The sequence below is a fragment of the Hylobates moloch genome, unplaced genomic scaffold (genome assembly GCF_009828535.3).
Source record: "Hylobates moloch isolate HMO894 unplaced genomic scaffold, HMol_V3 SCAFFOLD_2, whole genome shotgun sequence".
Lineage (NCBI taxonomy): Eukaryota > Metazoa > Chordata > Mammalia > Primates > Hylobatidae > Hylobates > Hylobates moloch.
In genome coordinates this window covers 56,728,734-56,750,018 of record NW_026652277.1, presented here as the reverse complement: position 1 = coordinate 56,750,018, position 21,285 = coordinate 56,728,734, and the positions used below count along the sequence as shown (strand labels likewise).

General features: G+C 45.5%; 1 protein-coding gene across 1 annotated transcript in view; it reads right to left on the bottom strand.

Moving 5' to 3' along the window:
* Positions 1-19,846, bottom strand: part of PPEF2 (protein phosphatase with EF-hand domain 2) — a 34,939-nt gene extending 15,093 nt beyond the window's left edge. The window contains exons 1-10 of the mRNA XM_032164038.1: positions 19,792-19,846; positions 15,414-15,541; positions 15,211-15,268; positions 13,530-13,705; positions 11,788-11,902; positions 10,420-10,466; positions 8,131-8,297; positions 6,398-6,434; positions 6,158-6,307; positions 650-1,036 (exon numbers count right to left, since the gene is read on the bottom strand). Of these exons, the coding sequence (XP_032019929.1) occupies positions 650-1,036; positions 6,158-6,307; positions 6,398-6,434; positions 8,131-8,297; positions 10,420-10,466; positions 11,788-11,902; positions 13,530-13,705; positions 15,211-15,268; positions 15,414-15,541; positions 19,792-19,846 (1,320 nt within the window). The remainder of the gene's footprint in view (positions 1-649; positions 1,037-6,157; positions 6,308-6,397; positions 6,435-8,130; positions 8,298-10,419; positions 10,467-11,787; positions 11,903-13,529; positions 13,706-15,210; positions 15,269-15,413; positions 15,542-19,791) is intronic.
* Between the last annotated feature and the right edge of the window lie 1,439 nt (positions 19,847-21,285).

Here is a 21,285-nt window from a genome sequence, read left to right as displayed (position 1 = left end):
AAAAACAAAAACAAGCTCACGATAATCATCTCCCACCTGGATGGCTACAACAGCCTTTTCAGGTCTCTCTCTGCCATAGTCATCATCAGTGAAGTCGGCTGCCTGAGCCGTCTATTTTGGCAAGTAATGTTAGCGCCTACTCAGTGTCCATTCTCCTCTTCCTTCTTCCGTACTGACGGAACTGCGGGTTTGGGGTGGCAGGTGCCTCGCTGCATACTACTTACTCTCCAAGTCTCCCCTGCAGCTAGGGGTGGCCATGTGACACAGTTCTAGAGATCTGGGGACAGCTCTTGCCTGGTTACAGAGGAAGGAAGCTGCTGCCTAGCCCTTTTGGCCTTGAACTGTGGCAGCTATATTGCTGACACATTTAACAAAAAACAGCACACAACAGCATCCAACAAATCGTAACTTATCTTCTTACCCTACTGGTGCTCAATCACTAACCCAAGTATTATCAGGCAATAGAGCCTAACAGCCACACTTCCCCATCTTTTATAAAACTCTAAAACATATGAGTCATTAGGCAAATACTAGTGTCCTTCCGGGGTGTTGTTACCCCAGAGAGAGAGAGAGGTGGGCCTCCAAACATACCCTGAGGTTTGACCTGTTGGCAGCCACATGCTAGGAAGCAGCGCCTGGCCAGGCTCACCTGCCTCCACTCCTCCTGAGTGGGCTTCCGCAGCTCTCCGGCTTCAGAGTCTGCTTCTGAGGCTGAGCGGGAGGGCTCCTCTTTCTCTCCGGTCACCAGGAGGCCTGCTTGCTGCCGGCACCGCTCCAGCTCCAGTTCCACGGAGCTCCGCACCTGCCGGGAGAGCTCCCGCCCGTCCAGGGAACCGCTGCAGGGGATGCTGGAGGACCTGCTGGTTTTCTGGGCCTTGGAGGAGCCAAGCCGAAGGGGCGAAGAGGGAAGAGAGCGGCTTTCGGGGAGAAACCATGGGATGGGTCCCTGTGCACGGCTCTTCTGGTTGACTTTTCTCTTCTCCTCTATCTGCTTCTCACTCTTCTGTCTCGTTTTGCACCTCATGGTGGAAACTATCTAAACAGGTCCAGAAAGAGATACAGATGCTGCAATGAAACTGTAGGCCCAGACAGGTGTGGTGGCTCACTCCTGTAATCCTAGAACTTTCGGAGACCGAGCCCGGGAGATCACTCAAGCCCAGGAGGTCAAGACCAGCCTGAGCAACATGGCAAGACCCTGTCTCTACAAAAAATACAAAAAAATGAGCTGGTCATGGCGGCACATGCCTGTAGTCCCAGCTACTAGGGAGGCTGAGGTGGGAGGATCACTTGAGCCCAGAAAGTCAAGGCTGCAGTAAACTGAGATTGAACCACTGCACTCCAGCCTGGGCAACAGAGGGAGACCCTGAGAAAAGAAAGAAAGAAAGAAAAGAAACATAGAAAATAAACAAAGAGAGAGAGAGGCCAGGCACGGTGGCTCACGCCTGTAATCCCAGCACTTTGGGAGGCCGAGGCAGGCTGATCACCTGAGGTTCAGAGTTCGAGACCAGCCTGACCAACATGGAGAAACTCCGTCTCTACTAAAAATACAAAATTAGCTGGACGTGGTGGCGCATGCCTATAATCCCAGCTACTTGGGAGGCTGAGGCAGGAGAACTGCTTGAACCTGGGAGGCAGAGGTTGCAGTGAGCCAAGATTGCACCATTGCACTCCAACCTGGGCAACAAGAGTGAAACTCCATCTCAAAAAAAAAAATAAACAATAAAAAAAGAAAGAGAAAGAAATAAAGAAAAGAAAGAAAAAGAGAAAGAAAGAAAGAAGGAAAGAAAGAAAAAGAAAGAAAGAAAGAAAGAAAGAAAGAAAAAAGAAAGAAAGAAAGAAAAGAAGGGAAGGAAGGAAGGAAGGAAGGAAGGAAGGAAGGAAGGAAGGAACTGTAGATCCTTTGAGAGTACCACTTTGACACCCAGGTCAGTCCTAAGCACTGGTGCCCACAGACAAGTGCTGGTCTGTTCACTGTTCCTGGCCTGGGACAAGGTAAGTACAGCCCTTGAGAGTAAGTCTGAGAAACATTTATAGCAATATGATATTGTCACGACAGTCAAGCACATGATCAGCGGGCTTGTATCTTTTGTTTGTATTTCCTTTTTCTTTTTTTTTTAACTTTTATTTTAGGTTTGGGGGTATATGTGAAGGTTTGTTACATAGGTACACACATGTCATGGGGGGTTGTCTTACATATTATTTCATCATTTTTCTAATAATTCATATTTATTGTATTTTACAAAAGTATTGATCTGCAACAAATTGGAAGTTTATAAAACCTGGTCCTTCACACATAATTTGAGAAACACTAACCTAGGTCATCGTTTCTGTCTGGGAGACCAGTGATTTTTTTAGACAAGGATAGGAAAGGGCAACTCTGTCTCAGGCCAGTCCTCATTGACTTTCCTGTCATTCCACAGATGCTAAAACAAAGAGAAAGAATCAAAGTATATAGGTGAGAAATAGAAAGAGGAAAAACTTGACTCTTGCTGCAGAGGAGGCAGCACTTAATGGTACTTTAGAGGAAGTGCTCTTGTACCCATTATCTTACCTGTTGGGGAAGGACAGGGGAGGGGAGGGGGCTCCTCTTTTCAGCCTGGACCTAATCAGAAAGACACTCCTTGCCACAGGGAATTGAATAGAGTCCCTCTCACTTGCAGTCATCATGGCACTGGGACTGGGTTGAGGACGTAAGTGGCACGAATTCTGATCGGGGTCAGGCCACAGAGCAGATTGTAGCAGTGAACAAAAAGAGAGAGCAGCCATTCCTGGCGTGCCTGAGTGCTATGGTGAACCCCGAGGGGGAAGACTTCATGGTATATCCACAATAAAGGGCTTGTTCACAAAGGGAACTCTGTGTGAGCGCATAATCAAAGAACGAGAACTTTCTGCAAATAGATCTAAGGACTGTGATACAAGAAAGCCATGTCCCAGTGTGGACTGGCTTAGGGCAAGAACAAAGAAGGACACCCAGAGAGGGGCAGCAGAGCTGACTGATGTTTGAAGGACAGTCCAGAGTGAAGAGAATAGAACAGAGCTTATTATCTGACATTGGACAAGCGTTAGTCACGTTCTAGGCAGTTCCAATCTTGGGCATAGAGAGTGCAAAACCACAAAATGTAAACCCACTCATAACCACCTCCTTGCTCCTTGTTGGCACACAGTGAGGGCCAGTCCACCAGTCCCACCTCTTCCGACTCTCAGGTATTTTATTATTGTATTTTTTTTAGACGGAGTCTCGCTCTGTCACCAAGCTGGAGTGCAGTGGCGCCATCTCAGCTCATCAAAACCTCTGCTTTATTTTCCCAAGCAATTCATATTGACTCAAACTCATGTTCTTCATTCAAAACAAAATCTCTGCAAATAACCAGACCCTCCTTGTTAGAAGATGGTTTATTTAATGGTACTTGAGAAAGCCCCGATGACTAGCAAATTATTCCTCTCATTCACACACATTCCTCTCCTGGAAAGAAGTCCTATTAATGACTATTTTCCCCATCTTATGTTTCCAGTGATTTTTAACATCCACTGTAGACTGACATCCCACACCTTAACCTAGTGGAGGGAGGCTCCAGTACACGAGGGATTGTAACTGGCACTGCTAGGGTCACCTGCAGCCTGCAGATACGTCTTGCTTGCCTTGTAATGTTCATAAACTTTTAAAAATGGTATTTTGACATTTGAAATTTGGAGGATTTTAAGGTCTAGATTTTGCTTTAAAAGTCTCCTGAAAAATCTTCTAACACTGGCTCATAAGTGAGTAGCTGCTTCCTACTTTAACATGGGCAAAATTTCTCCAGTTTTCATCTAGGTTTGTAACCCGGCATTGTTCTGTGCCATCTTTGCTTCAGTAAAAATGTAGCTCATTTATTATTTATAATAATCAGGCAGAGAAAATATTATGCCTTCTGCTTTCAATACTATCTCTGCAATAAGGAGAAATTAATATTTATCCTTATCTTACATATGGAAAACTTAGTAACTGTAGAGTTTTTTTGTCAGATTCTTCTGGGTATTTTCTTTCTTATAATAAAAATTGGAAGCACTGGAAAGGAACAATCAGAACTGATATTTTTTTTCTGTCTTTGTTAGGAGACTTACATGGTCAATTGGATGACTTAATCTTTATATTTTATAAGGTATGAATGTTCAAATTAAGTTGCTTTCTTGCTCTGAGGCTTAATTTAGAAGCTCAAATTCAGTATCAATTGAACAAATGCTTAAATATTACTTGAATTTTTAAAATATTATTATTTACTTTCATTTATTATTTTTAGATGGGGGTGTCACTCTGTCACCTAGGCTGGAGTGCAGTGGTGCTTGGCCTTCCAGATTCAAGCAATTCTCCTGCCTCAGCCTCCCAGGTAGCTGGGAGTATAGGCGAGTGTCACCACGTCCAGCTAGTTTTTGTACTTTTAGTACAGACGGGGGTTTCACCATGTTGGCCAGGATGGTCTCCATCTCTTGACCTCGTGATCTGCCCGCCTCGGCCTCCCAAAATGCTGGGATTACAGGCGTGAGCTACTGTGCCCGGCCCAGGTAATTTTATTTTAAGGATGTTGTTATCTGCTCCAAGCAGCATCCCTAACTTAAGGAGATTAATAGTGTTAATATGTATTGAGCCTTTTCCAAATAGGCGCTGTTCTGGGCACTTTCTATAAATTAGTTGATTAACCCTCATACCACTCCTATAAGATAGCATCTTTTATAGTACAGATAAGAAAACTGAGACACAAAATACTAAGACTCTCCCAGGACTGAATCCAGATAGTCTGACTCTGGAGCCCATACCTCTCTGTACTTCTCTCTCAAGTAGTCCTTGGACTGTATCATCTGCTGCATCCCCCTCTCTCCAGAGCTTTGCAAACCAAACATCGGAAAGTTAGCTTTTTGCTAAGCCACAGAAAATAAACTTTTCGTTAGCATTCTTTCCCAGAGTTCCTTCTTCTATGTTTACATAATTAAATATGATTCTTCCCATGAGATAATTTGCTCTACTGTGGCTTGCTGTCTCTGCCTCCGTCTGGAGGCATACATGCAGCCGGACAGAATATTTGAGTTGAAAGTTTGTGAGAAAATCAAGATACAACTGATGGCTAGGTGTGGTCGCTCATGCCTATAATCCCAACACTTTGGGAGGCCAAAGTGGGAGAATTACTTGAGCCCAGGAATTCAAGACATTGAATTTCTTGGGAACTTCCCAGGAAAATGTTGTCATGGATGTCGTAGCAGCATTTCCTGTGTGGAATGAGTCAAGTTTAAGAGTTAAGTGTAAGAAAATAGAACCTTTGCTTCCTAGCTTTCCATTTCCAAAATGAAATGGAAAATAGAAATCTATCATTATTGGTAAATCATACATTCTGTCTCACACTCTTCCACCTCCAACCCCAACACATTCTGGTTACTGTGTGTTCCTTTAGGGCAGGCACCATCTCTGTTTCATCTTTTTATCTCTGTAACACTTTCTTTGCACATAGTAAGCACTCAAAGCATATTTGTTGAGTTTAACTGAAATTGATCTTCATCTTTTTTTTCTGCCAACTAGCACGCTCTCTGAATACAGTAGTAGGCACTAAATACATATTTCTTGACTTTAATTGAAGGTAATATGAATTGTTTGGGAAACGTAGGCTCTTTAGGTGGCAATAATTGAGAGGTTGTATTTAGAATTATCTAGATCCAATGGCAGATAACACGGCACTGGTTGCTACTCCCCACTAGCATGTACATGGTAGACATGACTAAGTGACTACAGCACACTTGCCCCCTAGCCCACCTGCACATTCTCAATCTTTTTTTTTTTTAGAAGCAGGTTCTCACTGTGTCCCCCTAAGATGGAGTGCAATGGCAATCAGAGCCACTGCAACCTCGCAAGTAACTAAGACTACAGGCCCATGCCACCACTTCCAGCCAAGTTTTTAATTTTTTTGTAGAGACACGGTTTTGCTATGCTGCCCAGACTGGTCTCGAACTCCTGGTCTCAAGCAATCTTCCTGTCTTCTAAAGTGCTGAGATTATAGGTGTGAGACCCTGTGCCCAGCCTCCACACTCTTAACAGCCATAATCGGTTGACTGCAGTCAGCATGTAAGATGACATTTATGTTGGCAACGAAACTGGACATTATGGTGAAATTTGTATTATTTCATTAACCACTACCTTGCTCCTCTCTATTTTGTCCAAAAGCTCCAGATCAGTTATGTCTGACACCCCACCATGAAGAATTAGAACTTTCTCATCTATCAGAGTGGCCAGTGGAAGCCAACAGAAAACATCTTGCAGGGTTCTTAGTATTTCCTTCCCGTGTATCTGGAAAAAATGATATAAACAACATGTTATCAAATAATTCACTCAACTTATCTGAACTAAGAGAAACTTTTGTCTTTAAAGGCAGCGCACCTTGTATTTATTCATCACTTCCTTGGTGAAGCCATATCTAGATTTAGAAGCACAAATAGATATTAGAGTAAATGGGGTGACAATAATCAGGGCATAATCACATTTTTAGAAGAATGCATATTCTGGGTATATGTACTTAAATACATAGAAAAGAGACTGAGGAATAATCACCAAAATGTTTACAATTATATCATTATCCCTGGGTAGAGAAATTATGGGATATTTTAATTTTCTTCCTTTTACTTATCTGTATTTCCTGCTTTACTATCATGAATCTCTATTATTTATATGATAGAGTATGTGTATGCAAAAACAAATCCAATGGTTTCATTGGAATAGTAAAATAATGTGTAAATTAAAAAAAAATCTGGGCCGGGAACAGTGGCTCACGCCTGTAGTCCCAGCACTTTGGGAGGCTGAGATGGGCGGATCATGAGGTCAGGAGATCGAGACCATCCTGACTAACACGGTGAAACCTCGTCAGTACTACAAATACAAAAAATTAGCATGTGGTGTGGTGTGGCAGGCACCTGTGGTCCCAGCTACTTGGGAGGCTGAGGCAGGAGAATGGTGTGAACCCAGGAGGCGGAGCTTGCAGTGAGCCGAGATCGCGCCACTGCACTCCAGCCTGGGCGACAGAGTGAGACTCCGTCTCAAAAAACAAAAAAAACAAAAACAAGCTCACGATAATCATCTCCCACCTGGATGGCTACAACAGCCTTTTCAGGTCTCTCTCTGCCATAGTCATCATCAGTGAAGTCGGCTGCCTGAGCCGTCTATTTTGGCAAGTAATGTTAGCGCCTACTCAGTGTCCATTCTCCTCTTCCTTCTTCCGTACTGACGGAACTGCGGGTTTGGGGTGGCAGGTGCCTCGCTGCATACTACTTACTCTCCAAGTCTCCCCTGCAGCTAGGGGTGGCCATGTGACACAGTTCTAGAGATCTGGGGACAGCTCTTGCCTGGTTACAGAGCAAGATTCTGTCTCAAAAAAAAAAAAAAAATCTGAACTGGACGCGGTGGCTAATGCATGTTATCCCAGCACTTCGGGAGGCCGAGACGGGTTTATCACCTGAGGTCAGAAGTTCGAGACCAGCCTGGCCAACATGGTGAAACCCTGTCTCTACTAAAAATACAAAAAAAAATTAGCCGGTCATGGTGGCAGGCGCCTGTAATTCCAGCTACTTGGGAGGCAGAGGCAGGAGAATTGCTTGAACCTGGGAAGTGGAGGTTGCAGTGTGCCAAGATTGTGCCATTGCACAGCCTGGGCAACAAGAGTGAAACTCCATCTCAAAAAAAAAAAAAAAAATCTGGCCATGTGCGGTGGCTCACATCTGTAAATCCTAGCACTTTAGGAGGCCAAGGGGGTGCAGATCACTTGAGGTCAGGAGTTTGAGACCAGCCTGGCCAACATGGTGAAGCCCTGTCTCTAATAATAATACAAAAATTAGCTGGGCATGGTGGTGCATGCCTGTAATCCTGGCTACTCGGGAAGCTGAGGCAAGAGAATCACTTAAACCCAGGAGGCAGAGGTTGCAGTGAGCCAAGATTGCGCCCGCACTGTAGCCTAGGCGACCGAGTGAGACTCGAAATGTTATATACTGTGTATTCTGCTTTTTTTTAAAAATTGGAAAACTAGTTTTAAAGGCATTTAACAAATAAGAAGTTCTGGAGAAATAACGTTTTACAATCACAACAAACAAACATCAAATACTCAAGCATGTTTTGACTTGTACCGTAAGTTCACCATATGGTCCTCATGGTTTCCTCTGTTAAGATGGAACTCTTTGGGGTAAACCAGCATGAAGGCAAAAAGAATCATCAGGATCTCTACTGAATCCTTGCCTCGATCCACAAAGTCACCGTTGAACACATATGACCGTTCTGGCGACGGGAGGCCATTCTTTTCAACAAGGAGACCAGTCAAAGAATGAATGGGAGGAAGGAAATAGGAAATCAGGTTAAAACCAATAGGCATTTGACAATCACATCATGTCTAACACCAATTCTGTGCTTTCTAGGTCTCCTCCAAGCATGAAATGTCAGTAAATGATGGAAGTATCTTCTATTGGTCTTATATGTCCTTTCCAGAGAGGCTAAGGTTATGAGATGCTCCTTTAGACAAAGCCTGAGTGTTGCCATGTGGTGTGGAGCAAAGGGCACCAAACTTGTGATCCGAAGGCCAGTTTTAAGTTCTGGCCACACTATCTTTAACTAGAAATAATAATACTTGCCATAGATTTCTCAGGATTAAACAAGATAATGCATGGGAAAATGCTTTGGGAAATGTAGTATGTGTAGAAAGTAATATTCCATTAAAAAATATTATACTCATCTCCCTTGTTATATGTTCTACACATTATAATTAAAATATATATGAAAATAGCTTTTGGTTGTTTTGATAATAATCAGTTTTCTTTATGTGAAAGAAAGAAAATCAATTGCTAAATAGTTATTTATTTATTTACTTATTTATTTATGTTTTAAGAGACAGGGCCTCACTATGTTGCTCAGGCTGACCTCAAACTCCTGGCCTCAAGCGATCCTCCCACTTTGGCCTCCCAAAGTGCTGGGATTACAGGCATGAGCCACTGCACCTGGCCCCTTCTAGGTATTAATCGAACATTTTATATTTGTTAAATAGTTTGCAAAAATGTACTCGAATATAATGCAGTGCTGACTTTTCTATTATGTATTTGCTGCAACAGAGTAGCAAATATTATTAAAAATAATATTTTAGGCTGGGCGCAGTGGCTCACACCTGTAATACCAACACTTTGGGAGCCAAGGTGAGTGGATCACTTGAGCTCAGGGGTTCGAGACCAGCCTGGCTAATGTGGCAAAACCCCGTCTATATAAAAAAATATAAAAAATTAGGCCATTGTAGGCCAGGTGCGGTGGCTCACACCTGTAACCCCAGCACTTTGGGAGGCCGAGGCGGGTGGATCATGAGGTCAGGAGCTCCAGACCAGCCTGGCCAAGATGGTGAAACCCTGTCTCTACTAAAAATACAAAAATTAGCTGGGCGTGGTGGTGCACGCCTGTAGTCCCAGCTGCTTGGGAGGCTGAGGCAGGAGAATCGCTTGAACCTGGGATGCGGAGGTTGCAGTGAGCCAAGATTGTACCATTGCATTCCAGCCTGGGCAACAAGAGCGAAACTCTGTCTTAAAAACAAAACAAAACAAAACAAAAATTAGGCCATCATGAGACAGGTTAGTTTTACCCTACTGATGATCTGTTGTTGCCATGGTAATCCTGCCCGGTACCAACCCTCAGGTGCAGACATTTGGTGTATGTGCTTGGCTACGGAGCCAATGGGGCAAAGCTACCATCCGTGGGATTTTGACTGAATGCCTCTAAGTCAGAATCCCGCCCAGGCTGAACCACAGGGCAGCGCTGCAGGGCCTCAGTTGGCCTCAGATAGCCGGTCTCCCAGTGGCCTGGGATAGCCAGTCTCCCGCAGTCCCTGCTGGCGGGCAGTTCGGCCCCGCAAGCGCGCAGGGACCCGGGGCCGGTGCGGAGAGTCCCTCCTTCTGGGAAACGGGGTGCAGCCGGAAAGGCGGCCACCCCCTCACCCATCACGCAACGCACGTTCGTGGGAAAACTGACATTAAACTGTTCGTAGATGACCTGCTCCTGGGTCAGGATTTCACACTGAGCAGAGCAGCTCCCTCGCTGTGATCTACTGAAAGTCAGCCCTCCAAATAAGGGTTTGAAAAATAAAAACAAAAAAATAAAATAAAGAAATTAGGGCATGTTGGCATGAACTAGTGGTCCCAGCTACTCGGGAGGCTGAGGTGGGAGGATTGCTTGAACCTGAAAGGCAGAGGTTACAGTGAGCCTAGATCGCACAACTGCACTCCAGCCTAGGTGACAGAGCGAGACCCCTATCTCAAAAAAATAAAAATAAATAATAATATTTTTAAAATTCAAGTAATATTTAAGCATTTGTTCAATTGATACTGAATTTGAGCTTCTAAATTAAGCCTCAGAGCAAGAAAGCAACTTAATTTGAACATTCATACCTTATAAAATATAAAGATTAAGTCATCCAATTGGCCATGTAAGTCTCCTAACAAAGATAGAAAAAGATTATCAGTTCTGATTGTTCCTTTCCAGTGCTTCTGATTTTTATTATAAGAAAGAAAATACCCAGGAGAATCTGACAGAAAAAACCCTACAAAGTTTTCCATACGTAGGATAAGGATAAATATTAATTTCTCCTTATTGCAGAGATAGTATTGAAAGCAGAAGGCATAATATTTTCTCTGCCTGATTATTATAAATAGTAAATGAGCTACATTTTTACTGAAGCAAAGATGGGATAGAACAGTGCAGGGCTGCAAACCTAGATGAGAACTGGAGAGATTTTGCCCATGTTAAAGTAGAAAGCAGCTACTCACTTATGAGCCAGTGTTAGAAGATTTTTCAGGAGACTTTTAAAGCAAAATCTAGATCATAATATAAAATCCCCCAAATTTCAAATGTCGAAATACCATTTTTAAAAGTTTATGGGCCAGGCGCGGCGGCTCACGCCTGTAATCCCAGCACTTTGGGAGGCCGAGACAGGCGGATCACGAGGTCAGGAGATGGAGACCATCCTGGCTAACACGGTGAAACCCCGTCTCTACTAAAAATACAAAAAATTAGCCAGGCGTGGCAGCGGGCGCCTGTAGTCCCAGCTACTCGGGAGGCCGAGGCAGGAGAATGGTGTGAACCTGGGAGGCGGAGCTTGCAGTGAGCCGAGATTGCGCCACTGCCCTCCAGCCTGGGCGACAGAGCGATACTCCGTCTCAAAAAAAAAAAAAAAAAAAGTTTATGAACATTGCAAGGCAAGCAAGACCTATCTGTAGGTTGCAGGTGACCCTAGCAGTGCCAGTTACAATCTCTTGTGTACTAGAGCCTCCCTCCACTAGGTTAAGGTGTGGGACATCAGTCTACAGTGGATGTTAAAAATCACTGGAAACATAAGATGGGGAAAACAGTCATTAACAGGACTTCTTTCCAGGAGAAGAATGTGTGTGGATGGGAGGAATAATTTGCTAGTCATCGGGGCTTTCTCAAGTACCATTAAATAAATCATCTTCTAACAAGGAGGGTCTGGTTATTTGCAGAGATTTTGTTTTGAATGAAGAACATGAGTTTGAGTCAATATGAATTGCTTGGGAAAATAAAGCAGAGGCTGGGCCTTGAGCTCCATGATCCCCTTCGCTGCACCACCACCTCTTCTTTAAGTAAACATGGAGTGAATATGCAAATCGTGGATCTGAAGGGGTTAAACTTGGCTTATCATCACATCTCCCTGCAGCCCCGCCACTCCTCTTGCATCCCCACACAGGTAGAGCGTTCTTGTTTGTGTCCAGCATGGAAAGCCGTTTCTGACCAGCTCTTACCACACACTGTGATCTCCTCGCTGTAACAGGTTGAGACCCGGTTGATGTTTGGCAGCTGTACCAGATGTTTCTTGGTTTCATACAAAAGGTTCAAGACATAGCGAGCATGGAGCTGCTACTGGGAGGAAGAGGAGGGAGGGAAGAAAACAACACTGATATTCATGACGGAAAATGGTCCTTACCTTTACTGTTTAACAACCCCAATCACCCAAGACCCCGAAAGTAACCCCAGTAAACTGCTCCTCGGACTATGCACGGATTCTTTCTTTTTCACTCAACTTCTGCCCTTGTTTCTGCTTTTCATCATCCCCACTTGTCTCTCCTGCAAATATTGAGCTACTTTTCTCTTTACTCTATTAAATGCTTCCTTGCCTTTAGCATGGGAAGACCACGTGATGTCTCAGTAAAGTATGACTAAGTGCAGGTGTGTTGATGGTACCGAGTGATCCTGTCATTACTGGAATATATCAGCTCAGCTCCTCCTGCAATGAGTTACATTCATGTGGAAGAGGGGAAGGATTGAATTCTGATATAGAGCCAGAAGCTGACTATCTCTCGCTACCTCTGCCCTATCATCAGAGTTCCAAGCCACTGTCATCTTTCACTTGGACTATTGCAGTAGTCTCTTGACTGGTCACCCTGCTTTGGCCCTTGCCGCCTACACTGTCTTAACACAGCTACCAGAATGATTATTTTAAAAAACAATTCAGGGCTGGGGGTGGTGGCTCATGCCTGTAATCCCAGCACTTTGGGAGGCCAAGGTGGGCAGATCATGAGGTCAGGAGATCGAGACCATCCTGGATAACATGGTGAAACTCCATCTCTATTAAAAATATAAAAAAATTAGCTGGGTGTGGTGGTGGGTGCCTGTAGTCACAGCTACTGGGGAGGCTGAGGCAGGAGAGTCGCTTGAACCCAGGAGGCAGAGGTTGCAGTGAGCCGAGATCGCGCCACTGTACTCCAGCCTGGATGACAGAGTGAGACTCCATCTCAAAAAAACAAAACAAAACAAAAAAACAAGTCAGATTATGTCATTCCTATGTCTGCTGTCTCCCTGTCTCTTTTGGAAGAATAAAAGTCCACCCCCTCACCTCCATTACTCTTCCCCTGGCTCCCTCTTCTCCAGCCACAGTGGCCTCCTGAGGTTCTCGAACAGTCCAGGCAAGTTTCTGCCTCAGGGCTTTTCCATGTGTTCCTCCCTCTGCCTGGAATGCTCTTTCCCTGGCGCATTCCTCACCACCTTAGATCTTTGTTCAGAAATCACCTTCCCAGACAACTCTATAAAATTGCTATTTCTTCCATCCACAACTTAGTTTATTCTTTTCCATACCTCTCATCGCCTTCTAATATACTACATAATTGTCTTATTTATTGTTATTTATTGTTCATTGTCTGCCTCCCTGATGGAATGCCAGCCCCATAAGGGCAGAGATTTTATCTGTTTTGTTCACTGCTGTACCCTCAGTGCCCAGAGCAATGTGGGGCACAAAGCAGTGCTCAGTAGTTATGTGTGGGATGAATGAACAATGAGAGATTATGCAATTAGGAAGAAAAGCTGTCAATCATCAGAACTGGCTGATTGACCGCAAGGTCCTGGCTAAGCACAGCAGGGGTAGAATCTCTCTAGTGGACACATGACATGAACACTCTAAATCTGGGGCCATTCTTTCTGTGCTGGGTTTGGTCTCCCTTTACACATTTCATGGAGTTGGTAGTGACCCAAGTTCCCCAGGTGAGTTTACTTGTTTCAGTCTGAAGGCTTCTACCAGGGCAGTTGCATGGTCAGGCAGGAGCGGGAAGGAGAGGCGTGGCCCCGTGTAACTGTCGGGTACCTCTATGGACTCATAGTCACTGCATTTCTCCATCTGGGAGTCCTGGGCGAATCTGTCCTCAGTGAGTATGCGGGTCAGGAAGTCCCCTAGTCCAGATAGAAAAGGTGGATCAGCTTATGATCATCTGATCATTCAGTCTGCAGACACTATAGAATAGTCCTTGGCTGGGCACGGTGGCTCACACCTCTAATCCCAGAACTTTGCGGGGCTGAGGAGAGAGGATTGCTTGAGCCCAGGAGTTTGAGAACAGCCTAGGCAACATAGGGAAACCCTGTCTCTACAAAAAAAATTAAAAAATTTAGCCAGCCATGGTGTCGCACACCTGTAGTTCCAGCTACTCAAGAGGCTGAGATGGGAGGATCACTTGAGCCTGGGACGCAGAGGTTTCAGTGAGCTGAGATGACACCACTGCACTCTAGTCTGCGCGATGGAGTGAGACCCTGTCTCAAAAAAAAAAAAAAAAGTCCTTCCCTGGACTGTTGAAGCGGGAGATGGTTAATCTGGCTTCGGCTTCAGCTCCAGCACAGAAGAGGAAAAAGGAAGGAGAAAATGACAACAGTCTAGGATGGGCAGGAGGAAAAAGTCATGCTTTCTACTTTTATTCTAAAAGATCAAGATTTGTCAGACATAGAGAGTACAGAAATTTAGGGACCTGGATTTGCAAGCAGAAGGAAAGGGGAAGGCCAGTGTGGAAAAATCATTCACGGGTATTTATGTTGCATTTAGTGAGTGCAACAGGTGCACCAGACCTGGCAGTGCCTTCCAGCAGCTTCCAGCTGCCAGCATCTGCATCTCTAGACTGAGGGCTTATTTCCTGGATCCGGGTGGCAGGCCAGAAATGCTATGGAATTAACAACCTCCTGGCTGGGCCCAGTGGTTCATGCTTGTAATGCCAGCACTTTGGGAGGCCGAGGCAGGTGGATCGCTTGAGGCCAGGAGTTCAAGACCAGCCTGGTTAACATGGTGAAACCCTGTCTCTACTAAACATACAAAAAATTAGCCAGGTGTGTTGGTGCACACCTGTAATCCCAGCTACTTGGGTATCTGAGGTTCAATCACTTGAACCCGGGAAGTAGGGGTTGCAGTGAGCCAAGATCATGCCACTGCACTCCAGCCTGGGTGACAGAGCGAGACTCTGTCTCAAAAAAAAAAAAAAAGAAAAGCAAAAGCCTCCTTTCTATTCTTCCCTCCCACCTCCCCAGCTGCTTTCAACCAATGACTCCTTGGAATTGACACAGAAAAACTCCAGTTCCCTCTGCCTGCAGGGGGGATAATTCTGAGGCTTGTGTTTTACACTATTTCCCAGGCACACTGAGTTGCTGGACTGGCTGCCGTTCCTTTCCTGAGTCCCTTCCCCACTCCCTCCCACCCCCAGAGTTTCTTGAACTTAATAAATGAATTCCTTGCACCCGAACTCTTGTCTCCAGGTGTGTGTTCAGGGGAACCTGGCATAAAACCCCAGTCTGCCATTTACTCATCAGCCCCTGGCTGTCACCAGATTCAAGGTTTCACTCCCTGTGCATCCCCAACTTCACCATGTAATCTATGGCCTTACGACAGGAGGACATGACATGTGGCAGTTCATACTCACTGTCGTTGTGGCTGCTGGGGATGAAGTGATCCATGAGATAGCTGAAGAAGTCATGGAGCTGCAGAAGAACCCAAGGAGACGTGGCTTTAGAGGTGAGCGAAAAGAGAACCCACAAGTAGTCCAGTTGGCCTCACCTTAGGAGCACCCGAGCCCTGCTGCCCAAGGGAGAGCAGGAGGCGGCTCCGTCCCACATTTCATTGTACCTTGACTTGGTCTTGCTGCCCAGCATATTCTATAGACTGGAAGATGCTCCAGGTGCAACGCCGCCTCATCTCCAGGCGGGCCACGTAGCGCCGGTACCATCTCTGGATCAGCGCTGCTGCCTTGAAGGCTATGACACCAATGGAGAAGCAAGCCTGTGAGCTGGGACTCCCTGGGCCAGGGGTTTGGGGGTAGGGAGAGGAAGCTGCTTGGCCCTCTCCCACTGTATACGTGAGGACAAGATGGAGCAGAAGCACTACCCATTGACACCCATAGGAAGTATTTCCCTTTCTGCTGGCAATAGTGCTTTTCCCCATTTCCAGCCCCTCCCCTTCATTCCTGCCTGATAGTTATACTCATATCACTGTAGGTTGATTAGAATTCCCATGTATTGATGAAAACATTTCTGTGTAGGGATGAAAAGGTTGGACTGTCAGGATTCCGAGAAGGAGATGTAAACTAGTGAGATTGCAAGGATGCAGCATCCCTGACAGGTTATACTGCGGGGGTGGGGGACATTTTGATACTGTGACAATAGACTGGATGTCAGGACACCTGGGTTCTAGACCTAGAACTGCCCTGACAAGCTCTATGGTTTCAGACAAGTCATCTGGGGCCTGAATGTCCTCATCTGGAAAAGGGGCGGGGCCAGATGAAGACTAGGAAAAACAAACAGTAAACAAATACTCAAATGAATGCATCATACGATGTCGGGGGGTAGCAAGTGTTTCCCAGCTCCATGCTTGCCATCCCCACTTCCATGATATCCCTGCAGGCTTTAAGCACCCCCGTCATAAGATAGACAGCACTGACCATGCAGTCCCCCACATGGCCACTGGGCCTCTCATTTTTGCCAGGACCTGTGCTAGGTGACCAGATAGGGCAGGTTAGAGTGTGGAGTTTCATTCTTTATATAAGGTTTAGGACCTGTGGTCAAGTATTGTTGCCAGAGAAGGGAACAGCTGTCCACATAACTAGATTCTTTTTAAGCTCCAAGGCCTAGATACGCTGCTGGTGATGAATGGACTATTTGTGGATAAAGCTGGATTAGAAACCCTGCAGGCTGACTCAGGTCAACCTCATAAATAGTAGACAGACTGATTTAATATATTTAGTTTGCATTAGAGAGATAATAGAATTCTTGCTGATTTTCCTAAGAGGAAAGATGATGATGGCGTGGGAAAAGAGAAGCTAGGAGGAACTTAAACAAAGCAAATTTGATTTCCTATGAAAAAAAATTCATACTACTAGCATTTCCCAAAGGCACTCCCTAAATAATAAGTGACGAGGTTGAATCCCACTGACTGACTTCTGTAAAACCATGTTCAGAATAGTGAATGAGGCTGGGCGTGGTGGCTCACACCTATAATCCCAACACTTTGGGAGGCTGAGGCTGGTGGATCACCTGAGGTGAGGAGTTCAAGACCAGCCTGGCCAACATGGTGAAACCTCATCTCTACTAAAAATACAAAAATTAGCTGGGCATGGTGGCAGGCATCTGTAATCCCAGCTACTTGGGAGCCTGAGGCAGGAGAATCGTTTGAGCCTGGGAGGCAGAGGTTGCAGTGAGCCGAGATTGCACCACTGCACTCTAGCCTGGGTTAGAGACTCACACACACACACATGCACACACACACACACACACACACCCAAGAGAATAGTGAATGAAAGGTCCAGGGCTGATGCTACAGATTCTTTAGAGATTCCTGGTAAACATGCAGGTTCCTACACCTCACCCTGGACCTGTAACATCAGAATCTCTACCAGTGGAATCCAGGAAGGAATCTGAAGGTTTAACAAGCTCCATACATAATTCTTACTTTAAGGACCACTGAAGAAGATCATGGACATCAATGTTCTCTGCTAACACCTTGGCCTGAGCATTCTACGGCCAGTGCTGCCGATGATGAGGCATACGTATTATATCTTCAGTCTTGCTATGGCCACTCAGGCAGCAGAAGTGGGCAACACCTTTCATTCTCCCTCTTTTTTTCTTCCTCCCAGTTGACTATCTGGTAGGGTGTGGTGGGGAGCTGGCTTGCTTTTAATTGAGATGGGCTCTGGGAAATGCAGGATCTTTTAAGATCCTTTATCCCACCATGTATTTTTAATAGCACAATGCAAAAATAGGCCCCTCTCACTTGGGCCATGTGTAAATGAAATTGTTAGGGTACAAGTTACAAAAACACCTGGGCTGTAAAAACTCTGCATATAACAACACTGTGAGGAAATTGTGAACCAAGGCAATGCACAGCAGGGTGTGGGACAACAGGTAAATTATTTAAGAAAAATAGAACAGAGAACTTTTTTGATGGTTACCCTCTTATTTTTATTATCTTTGTCAAGAATATTTATGTCTCTATGTACAACACTGATTTAAAGGAAAAAATGATGCCTCTAGGAAGAAGTACCTTTCTCTAATGGAAGTATAAGCTTGCCAAAAGGTGCAATAAAAACTTAATGAATTATGACGTCCCTTTAAGGAAAATAGAGAGCCTAATATCGACTTCCAATAAGAAATGGCATGCTTAAGCAGATGTAGGACTCCCTCACACTCCAACACATTAAAAAAGCTGCATAAAATAAGCTAAATTTCTTTTTAACCAATAGTTGAAATCAAAAGCATTGAAGGGAGATCTCCAGGTGCCAGGAACGGAGACAGGACCCATAGCCAAAGGCAGTTACAGGCATTGAAGTCAGGCAGGCCCTAGGGGAATCTCTACCAGACACATGTCGCAGGAGCTGGGGGTTTAACACCTGTATGGGGATGAGAGTGAGTTCTTGGGTTCTGTGCATGGCAGGGAGTGGTAACTGGACTGTCTGTGAAAAGGCAGGAGCTGGGGAAGTTTCTGTACCTTGCGTGATCCAATAAATCTCTGCCTACCAGCCCCTGTGGTAGCAGGAGGTGAGCTAACCTAGAACTCAGTGAGATAGGAAGTCTCAGCCTGTGGTGTGTGTGGGTTGAATTCGTGTTATTCACAAGATAAGGAAACCCTGAGCTGAAGCTAATTCCAAAATTGGTCCAAACAAATGACAAACTAGGAAAAAATATTTGCAATTTATATCACAGTTGATATCCCTACCATATTAGAAATGGTTTCACTCAGTCACCCAGGCTGGAGGGCAGTGGCATGATCATAGCTCACTGCAGGCTTGAACTCCTGTGCTCAAGCAATCCTCCCACCTCAGGCTCCCGAGTATCTAGAACTACAGGTGCTCGCTACCACACCCAGCTAATTAATTTTTTTTTTCTTTTTTTTTTGCTGGGCATGGTGGCTCACGCCTGTAATCCCAGCACTTTGGGAGGCCAAGGCGGGCAGATCACCTGAGGTCAGGAGTTCGAGACCAGCCTGGTCAACATGGTGAAGCCCCGTCTCTACTAAAAATACAAAAAATTAGCCGGTCATGGTGGCACCCGCCTGTAATCCCAGCTACTTGGGAGGCTGAGGCAGGAGAATCACTTGAACCCAGGAGGTGGAGGTTGCAATGAGCCAAGATCGTGCCATTGCAATCCAGCCTGGGCCACAGAGGAAGACTCGGTCTCAAAAACAAAAAAAATTTTTTTAGGTTGGGCACGGTGGCTCACGCCTGTAATCCCAGCACTTTGGGAAGCCGAGGCAGGTGGATCACCTGAGGTGAGAGTTCAAGACAAGCCTGGTCAACATGGTGAAACCCCGTCTCTACTAAAAACACAAAAATTAGCCAGGTGTGGTCGTGGGCGCCTGAAATCCCAGCTACTCAGGAGGCTGAGGCAGGAGAATCGCTGGAACCCAGGAGGTGGAGGTTGCAGTGAGTAGAGATCGTGCCACTGCACTCCAGCCTGGGCGACAGAGCAAGACTCCGTCTCAAAAAAAAAAAAATTTTTTTTGTAGAGAGAGGATCTTGCTCTGTCGCCCAGGCTGGTTTCAAACTCCTGGGCCCAAGTGAGATTCTCTCATCTCAGCCTCCTAAAGTGCTGGGATTACAGGTGTGACCCACAACCCCTGGCCTATTGTTTTTTAAAAATTGTTAGATTGGCCACTAGAGGGAGCTCATGCTTCCTTCTTCCTACCTCATGCCCTTTGGACGTGCTCTACCTTCTGTCTGGAATGTGTTTCTTCCCCTTTTTGCCCAACCTTATTTCATTCATTTGTACCTGGGTAGTTTGGGATCAACCCCAATGGACAACACTAACTCCCTGAGCAAATTTTAATTCTGTCAAATATACTTCAACTGGACATTTTGGTGGGCATGTCACAAGGAGGAGAAGCTGACCTCTGAGAGTTGGCCTGAGGAGCAATGTAAGGGTTTTCTGCTTCTACCCTCAGAACCCCCAACCCTCTCCATGCAATATGGGCTTTGTGGTACCCACTGCTGGTTTGGAAAGTGGGAAAAACATACCCCTCTCTGCATTCTGGAAAGCAAAATGATGTTGGGTGGAGGTGCCACTTCCCATAGTTTAAGTGCAATGCTCCTGCAGGACGCAGCAGATCCAGAGGACAGTGAGCTGTTTGCTGACAAAATGAAGAGAGAATCTGTAATAGGAGATTCAGGCAGAGTATTAAATCGGGTGGGCCAAATCGTCTATGAATCATGTGAGAGTATCCTCCCCACCTCTCCAGTCTAAGTGCACAAGATGTTCCTCCCCTGAGAGTTCCCTCCATTTGTCATTCCCCAGGTCTCCCGTTTTCAACCTGTCCACTGCCTTTTCCTTTCAGTCTAGAAACATACTGAACTCTCTTATTTTGCATTCTCAAAGCAATTCATCCTCCACCTCCTCCTCCCTTTACCTCCTATATTCCTCTGTCACCCAACCTCTCTTGTCTTCTCATCCAGATTTATCTCAAGGGTAGACTACACTTTTCTCTTTACTTCCTCTCAAAATTACCTTTTTCATCCTCACTACGGATCAAAGCCTTTCCCGATGCCTCTAATGTCTTCATCTTTTCAGTCCTTACCTTGCCAGAACAGCAAGGCCATCTGTCTCCATAGGCCACACCTTTCTTTCTTTCTTTCTTTTTGAGACAGAGTCTTTCTCTGTCACCCAGGCTGGAGTAGTGCAGTGGCACGATCTTGGCTCACTGCGAGCTCCGCCTCCCAGGTTCATGCCATTCTCACCCCCTCAGCCTCCCAGTTAATTTTGTTTTTGTATTTTTAGTAGAGACGGGGTTTCGCTGTGTTAGCCAGGATGGTCTCGATCTCCTGACCTTGTGATCCGCTTGCCTCGGCCTCCCAAAGTGCTGGGATTACAGGCGTGAGCCACCGCACCTGGTCAGGCCACACCTTTATTTCAATTCTACACCTTGAGCTTCTGTGATACTAAACTCTTATGTTTGCTCCCATCTTCCTGACTACTTACTCTCTCTGCTTCTTGAGCTCATTTTCCTCTGTCTGTCCCTTAATGTTGGTTTTTATTTGCATTCTAGTCTCAAATATCTGTTGATCTCACCTGGTATATGCTCCCTGGCTGGTTTAATTAACTCTCACATTTCAGCTATCACTTCCTACCTCTTAGATCTCTGTCTCCATCCCAGATGATCCCTAAACTTCAGCCCCACATACTCAGCTCGCTGCTAAACACTTTCATTGGGGTGTCTCAGACTCCACAAACAGAACCCATCTTCCAGGCCATGTGCAGTGGCTCATGTCTGTAATCCCAGCACTTTGGGAGGCCAAGGTGGGCTGATCACTTGAGACCAACCTGGCCAACATGGTGAAACCTCATCTCTACTAAAAATACAAAAAAATTAGCTGGGTGTGGTGGTGCACACTTGTAATCCCAGCTACTTGGGAGGCTGAGGCAGGAGAATGGCTTGAACCTGGGAGGCAGAGGTTGCAGTGAGCCAAGATATGTAACCACTGCACTCCAGCCTGAGCGACAGAGCAAGACTCTGC